This window comes from Solea senegalensis, linkage group LG6 (assembly GCF_019176455.1).
Source record: "Solea senegalensis isolate Sse05_10M linkage group LG6, IFAPA_SoseM_1, whole genome shotgun sequence".
Classification (NCBI taxonomy): domain Eukaryota; kingdom Metazoa; phylum Chordata; class Actinopteri; order Pleuronectiformes; family Soleidae; genus Solea; species Solea senegalensis.
Genome location: NC_058026.1, coordinates 15,469,644 through 15,476,670, shown reverse-complemented (window position 1 = coordinate 15,476,670; position 7,027 = coordinate 15,469,644). Strand labels below are relative to the sequence as shown.

At 40.0% G+C, this 7,027-nt stretch overlaps 2 protein-coding genes across 4 annotated transcripts; one reads left to right on the top strand and one right to left on the bottom strand.

Annotated features, from left to right (window-relative positions):
- Window positions 1-993: 993 nt before the first annotated feature.
- Window positions 994-5,164, bottom strand: dtd1 (D-aminoacyl-tRNA deacylase 1). Of its 3 annotated transcripts, none has more exons than XM_044027270.1 (6): window positions 5,024-5,164; window positions 4,762-4,852; window positions 3,554-3,789; window positions 2,906-3,003; window positions 2,558-2,719; window positions 994-2,357 (listed from the first exon to the last, which is right to left on the bottom strand). In XM_044027270.1, the coding sequence occupies exons 1-5, from the start codon at window positions 5,064-5,066 to the stop codon at window positions 2,567-2,569; spliced, it is 621 nt and encodes a 206-aa protein (XP_043883205.1). In that variant the 5' UTR covers window positions 5,067-5,164; the 3' UTR covers window positions 994-2,357; window positions 2,558-2,566. The 3 variants fall into 3 exon arrangements, with proteins under 3 accessions (XP_043883205.1, XP_043883206.1, XP_043883204.1); XM_044027271.1 differs by having other exon boundaries at window positions 994-2,360; window positions 2,567-2,719; XM_044027269.1 differs by having other exon boundaries at window positions 994-2,360; window positions 5,024-5,162.
- A 692-nt stretch (window positions 5,165-5,856) lies between these two features.
- On the top strand, window positions 5,857-6,806 carry LOC122771316 (small integral membrane protein 26-like). Its single transcript, XM_044028817.1, has 2 exons — window positions 5,857-6,111; window positions 6,476-6,806. The coding sequence occupies exons 1-2, from the start codon at window positions 5,988-5,990 to the stop codon at window positions 6,652-6,654; spliced, it is 303 nt and encodes a 100-aa protein (XP_043884752.1). The 5' UTR covers window positions 5,857-5,987; the 3' UTR covers window positions 6,655-6,806.
- The last annotated feature ends 221 nt before the right edge of the window (window positions 6,807-7,027 follow it).

Sequence of the window (7,027 nt, the reverse complement as noted above, 5' to 3'; positions counted from 1 at the left end):
AATATCCAACTCCTTTTATGGACATCCTGGGGGTGTGTGTTTATCGGTCACATATTCAGGCAAAAATAAATTTTTTTGGTGCTTTTTAAAGTAGTTATGTGCAGTTCATGTGTGCAAAATGGACACGGCCAGGTAAAAGTGTCATAGGTACAGTGGCATAGCGAGCCAATGCTGTGTTACTAGGTTCAACCTGAGGACATGAGGACACAAATCCTAATCTGCCATGGTAGAAAAAATAAAAAATGAGTTAGCCGTGGTCGTGCACCCCGATTGCCAGTAAACTCATGAGCAGTTCATCACTTTGTCCACACCTTTCACTAGAAACATCGCATTTATGTGTTTTTTCATCCACATAACACAGTAAGGAGTAGGGAGATTGGAAGGAGAGCCATTGATAGTTTGAATTGAGAAGCACATGGTTCTCACTCTTCCTTCTCCTCAAGTAAACAAGCATACTGAGGCCAAAGCACCACTCGGTTATAGTTGATACTAAAACATTCAATCACTGTCATCAGCCCAGGGTTTAATTAAGTGTCACATTTTGCTGAGAGACAGCCAGACATTCACATCTGAGAGTATGTAAACATACTGTTGGTGCCTTTAGGTATTCAGAGAAGTGAAGGGGTAAAAAAGAAAAAAGCCAGAGATTGAGATTAGGGTTAAGGGCCAAGAAAAGGACTGAGGTTAGAATAACTAACCAGGTTAGGATAAGTGGATATTCACTGTTGGCTCACACTCTAAATGCCTCGCCCATCTCCTTCAGATATGAAAGGATACCTTTGTGTCTCACACAAATCTCTGTAACAATCTAGCGTCACAAACAGGATTTGAACAAAAATCATTCTTAGTTTGCCTTACTATGTCCGAGTTTAACGAAATCCAAAGAACTGTGTAAAATTTAAGGGTATTGTTTATCAAACAATTTATAATCTACTCGTGTGAACAATTACTGATGTTAAAATTAAACCCCAAAAATACTGGATGATCAGTGTCTCAGTTCGAGAATATTTTATTAACGTGCCAAAAAAATACTAAATAAATCCTGGCATGCAAGAACATTCCGTTTTACCTTGTGTGACCTGATTTGTCTGAAGTTTGGTTAAAATGAACTGCTTCATTTTAACCAAACTTCAGACAAATCAGGTCACACTGCTCATATTGCTTCAGGATCATCCTGCAGTGTGTAAATCACCTGATGATCAAACTAAAACCCAGACACTGAGGCTTTTCATGTGTAAACACTGATACCCCTTCAGATTGTTCATAGCTTCACCATCAGTAGCAATGAAGTGAATTAGATGCTTTACATTCATTATTTGGGAAAATAGAGACACTGTTGCACCGACATTGGTCTAATGTGATATTTACATAGTGAAGGAGTCTAGCAGTGTTTAACTAACAGAAAGAGTCAGTTCATCCCTTTATACTTCAATTTTGGAGTTATGTTAACGCCAAATCTCAATTGTATCTGGTCTGGACTATACTTTACTATGCTCTTTTTTGTATGGTTAAATCCTCGATACCACCTGTGCTTTTGAAGGTCGAGATGGTGACGTCGTTTCGATCAATATTCGATTTACAATGGAGATTGTGACACCCCTATCACACACATACATATAGATATATATATGTATCACTGTCAAGACTGAGAGCAAGACGTTCACCTAGCAGCAGACCACAGTTTGAGACCAAACGTCGTTTTTACAATTTTCTAGGAGAAAAAAAAAACCATTAACTTAAACTAGTCCTAACCACGTCTTTAGGCTTTCTGTGCCTTAAATTAACCCTCATTTCTAGCAATTCTACAACCAAAGACGTGTAAACAAGTCACATCATTATCTGTGGTTTGTAAAAATGTACAATGACAACATAAGATCATTGGTTTGTGCTGTGTCTGTGAGACATAAAACATAATTACCTATAAAAACCAACAACAAGACAGTTACGTTAACGCTGTCCTAAAGATCTCTTCATATACTAGAAGCCAAGTGTCATATTCCTAAACAGAGATGAAGCAGGAACAGCAGACTGAGAGTGAGACAGTTTGAAAGAGTCTGGAGAGAAAGAAAGACAGAGACAGACGGAGAAAAGGAGCAAGAATCTAAAGACAGTGTGGAAATAGGAGTAGGAGATAAAAAAGAGCCACGCATCATATAGCTCCTGATTTCCATTCCATCACATATCTTCTTTGTTCTCTCTCTATGCAACAAATGTTCACCTTCTCGTCCCTCTTTCCCACTTTGTTACACCTTGCCAGCTTGCTTTTTTGATGCTTCCTGATTTCCAAAGAGGAAGGACAGTCCACAGTCAGGTGTAAGTCACTGGGGACGAAGGTCTTCCTGATTAAATTGGTTTCACTGCTGTGAAGTGAAAAAATTAAATTCAGTCATTTTGGTCTCATCATGTTATCATCGTGGCATCCATACATTTCACTTCAGAGTCTAAAGCCTATGCAAAATCAACGATCATTAAAATATGCAGCGACAAAGCCAAGCAAGCAGTGTTGTTGTCCGTGTGTTAGAGTGCATGTTTTTGTGGGTTTCCTTGAAGACCTCACCCTGCTAACCTAGGGCTCCCTCTCTGAAGACACGTCACCCTCTGCTCCACTACTGGCGTTTGTGTCCTGTCGGGAACGGGCACCTTTCTCCCTGCTTGACTCTGAGGGCCCCTTCGAGCGCGTCTTCTCTTTCCTTTGCTGCTGCTTCTCCTGCTTTGACAGCTGAAAACACAAGGTGTAGAAACAGTGACGTCTCAGGACATGACAAACAGTCTTTACATACAAGTCAATGCACAGACACGATTCACACCGGCCGGGCAGAACCCCAAGAAAAAAAAGCTTGACCGTGAGTTTAGATTTCTTTATTCCCATCAGATTCCCATTAAACCTTCACACTCAATGACATACCTGTCTGGCATCAGAAGGACCAGCAGGTGAGCTCAGTTCAATGGTAACAGGTCCATCATTTTGGATCTGGACCTGCATGTAGGCTCCAAACTTCCCATCTAGGGGCAAAAGAATAAACAACAAAGTCAAGTAAAATTTATTTCTACAGCACATTTAAAAGCAACCATGGTTGACCAAAGTGCTTTACAAAGTAAAATGCATAACAACAAGGCAAAAAACAATTGTAGAAAAGAAGTACTAATAAAAAGAAGTACGGAAGAAGAACAGATTTTGTGTATTTTTTGAAGAGAAGTCAGTGAGGGATTTTTGGTTTGTTTGTGTCATGGTTAGCGACAGCCTGAGAGAAAGGCCTGTTTTTGGTTTGTTGATTTCATTTGATTTGGCATAAACCCTCGGTCCTACCCTCATCCACCTGTGTTATCCTGTTTTGTGAAAATTCCATAAAATAAACATCTGAGTTACTTGTACCCCAGGCTCTCTCCTTTCTTTGGTTGCCCTGAGTTACCATCTCACCCCTAGGAGATATAACAGCAAGTAATTACATAGTGGCAGCAGAGGGGGCAGGGGACAAGAATGGTGAACAAAACAGGCAAGTGGTCTTAATGTACATGTGTTGCAGATGTCAACGACATGAACACATTGACACACCTTTTATGAGCTCTGGCTTGTAGATACTTCTCATGTTCTCCAGGATGCTGGTGTAAAAGGGCTGGGCCAGCTCTGCAGGCATGGCTGAGTGGAAGTCTGGCTTGTTGCCCTTCAGTATACACTGCAGAGTGAACTGGCTCACACAAAGCACCTCAAAGTCCCGGTCCATGACACTTTTGCTCCAGGCTCGACCGTTCTCATCTTCAAACAACCGCAGGTTAAGGATCTTGCGTACTCTGACAACATGAGGAGAAAAACAGTGTAGTGTCGTCCGATGAACTGCACTGAAACATCCACTTCCTGTTTATGTTAGGATTCAGAGATAGGTGAAGATTGTTGCCTTTAATATAATAAACGTGCATCACTTTACAGTAATATTAACATAATGTTTGTAAACTGCACACTTTGAATGTTTGACCTAGGTTGGTTGTTTTTAGGGATGCACTGATGCCAAAACCAGTATTGGATCCAAAGCTGCCCTTGTGTACGCATATTTGTGTTTGTAAAACTGCTGCTCGATACTGCTGCAACTGATACCACTTTACATACTTTTTAAGTGAGCTGAGCAGGTATGTGGCATTAAGTGGATGTGTCGTAATGTCAGTAGTTTGGAAACACTTGATGATAAACAATGACGACAAGAATAGAGCAGACTGCCACCTGTGCTCTGCTAAACTGTGCTCTGCTAATGCAGAAAATGTTCATCAGTATATAAACAGCCCTAATTTCAATACCCTTGTAAACATTTGACAATTGAAATACAAATAATTGTGTAATGTTAAGAACTGAACCGGACTGAGTCGTAGGACTGGGTCATTTGGCTCTTAAACAATGTCTGGTTATTTTTAGGCTATATCCCTATAAATCTCTTATATCTAAATAAAGATGCACACAGTTTGTTTCTCATGATAGGTTTTCTTTGAGGTGTTTGTACTTCTCAAAGGAGACTGACACTTAAGTGTTATTAAGTGACTTTTTCTAAATGTAATTTTTTTCGATTCCATGTATTTTTACACACACACACGTATATATGTATATATATAATATGTGTTATAATATTTCGTGTACTTTACACATGTATTATATTACAAATGTGAGAATTATTGATAAAGCATCACGATATGACGACAGCCAAAATCTAAGACCATATCTTGTTTCACATAATATCGCTATATTGAGTGGCTTGGTGGAAAGTGGGCTTTACTCACATGTAGTCTGCGTCTCTCTGAGTGTCTTCGGTGGATAAACCCAACAGCACACACAGACCCCGTCCTATAGAACTGACCTGCTCCTCTCCCACTGCAGGAAACAGAGTGAGGAGTGAGTGAAGTACTGGGAAAGCAGTTCGCTGGGAGTGCTAATGCTAACCCAGCTAAGTTTAGGTAAGGAGCATGGTGAGCTAGGCTAATGAATGAGAGCTGTTCTCTGTTCACTGACATCAGAAGCATAACTGGACGTGAACCCGCTTACCTGTCACCACGGCCTTGTTGACTCTCTGAATGACAGCTTTCATTTTGTTTTGGTTTGTTTGGTTGTGTCTGAACAAACTGACAGCACGAGCTCACATACGTCCAAAGAAAGGAACAACGACGCCCTCAAGCGGTCACAGCGCACGACACACATACACATAAAGTACTGCAAGACAACAGAGAAAACGATTAAAGAAAAAGATTCAAAGACAGAAAGCACCGTTCGATGTAATAAGTTAAAAGGAACTCAATTGTTAACGTGATATATCTGATATATCCATGACTATTGCTTATATATTGGCTTGTTGTACTGGAAGCTGCTGTTTTAGGCGACTACAGCGTCACCTAACGACTTGGATGACCAGAGACATATTTCACAAAGCAGACTAGGATTTGGTTAATGAAATCCAAGAATTATTGTACAAACTCAAGAATTTACACATAAATTACATTCATGTGGATACCAGCTCACAGAGGAATAAAAGGGAATGAAAAAACAGCCAAACAGGCACTTAAACAGGACAACAGTATATGAAGTCACAACACTAAAGAATGGCAGCACAGCTGGGACAGTGTCAGTATTTATTTACTATTGTTTTTTTCTGGTGTATAGAAAAAAAAATACATATATATAGAGAGAGAGAGATACAGTACACGTAATATAATGAGGGGTAAGTACTTTGGTCTATACTCCAACACAGTAGGTGGCGTAGTGCACATTAAAGCTGTTTGCCCCCGCCATAAAACCAAAGAAAGAAGAAGAACAAACAGTGTCACATGTATTGTTGTCCGGCTGACTCACATTCCAGTCCACTTGGTGGCGGTAGAGCGCATCTAACCTGGTTTGACTACTGACTGTAAACTGCGTCAGACATGGCGGCGACCTGTCCTCAGAGGTGAAGGCACACACTTGTAGTCACAAATATCATCATTTTATAGACGCAACAGCAGCAGCGGCGGAGAACATGAAGCTGAAAGACTTAGCGAAGTGGAATAAAAGAGTGTCCGCGGCGTATGCCATTGGTATCTGGAGCATGGTCGTTTCATACGGTTATTTCAAATACACGGGTCGATATGAGGGCATGTCCGGTGAGTGTCACACACAGAAGCTAACAGTTATTAGCGTACTGTAAATACTTTGTGCCAAGTCTGACTTTAATTTCCCCTAAGTATCATTATTGTCACTATTTGCCACATTCATGTGTGTGTTTTTGAGCAGCATAACATGTTCGTCACAGGCCAAGAACAAATGATTCGATTGTAGTGGTGAACTATAATATTCAGGATATTTGTAATAACAATTTTCGACGCAAACAATTTGTAGGAAACTCATTGTTCCATGAGTCTGTGTAATACGCATGAAATAAAAAAGACAGTAACAAAGACAGACATGTTAACTATTTTAATATTAAGTTAACATCAATGTACTCTTGACTTTTTTCCTCTACTGCAGTGAGAAACGAAGAGGAGACTCAAGAGCCCGAAGATCCAAATAAATTCGTCCACCAGACGGCTCACAGCAAAACTGTCATGGTCTACAAGAAGGACTTTGTTCCATACAGCACACAGATCCAAAACTTCATCAGCACGTTATTCAGCAGTGGACCTGGGAGTGGAGACGTGGGAAAGTAACTGCATCAGTGCAAAAAACAGACTGGAACTGGATATTTTTTCATGCCAAGAGAAAATCTGTTCTTTTGTGTGAGATTGTTATTATAATGTGTAAATTTGGAGTGTGTATAACCTGCCATTGTGTTTGAATATTAAAAATTTATCACAGGTTATTTTATGGTATCAAGTTGCATCATATCATAAAGCAACATGATATGTTCAGGGTTCTCCCGGGTCCTTGAAATCTTGAACGTTTGTGAATGGGAAAAAAAAGACAAAGCCCTTGAAGGCTTTTGAAAATCGACCCTAAATATACATTGAAATATCATTGAAAGTGCTTGAATATTGTGCAAGAAGTTGAGTTGATATCTAGAATGTTTCCCACCACCAATGT

What these genes read in the sequence shown, in the direction of transcription:
- dtd1 (XM_044027270.1), bottom strand. Translation starts at nt 5,066, where the DNA reads ATGAAAGCTGTCATTCAGAGAGTCAACAAGGCCGTGGTGACAG. An exon ending in CAAGCCAGAGCTCATAAAAG is followed by an intron (nt 3,004 to 3,553) that starts GTGTGTCAATGT and finishes TTTTGCCCCTAG; the next exon opens with ATGGGAAGTTTGGAGCCTAC. An exon ending in GTCCTTCTGATGCCAGACAG is followed by an intron (nt 2,720 to 2,905) that starts GTATGTCATTGA and finishes TTGTGTTTTCAG; the next exon opens with CTGTCAAAGCAGGAGAAGCA.
- LOC122771316 (XM_044028817.1), top strand. Translation starts at nt 5,988, where the DNA reads ATGAAGCTGAAAGACTTAGCGAAGTGGAATAAAAGAGTGTCCGCGGCG. An exon ending in TCGATATGAGGGCATGTCCG is followed by an intron (nt 6,112 to 6,475) that starts GTGAGTGTCACA and finishes CCTCTACTGCAG; the next exon opens with TGAGAAACGAAGAGGAGACT.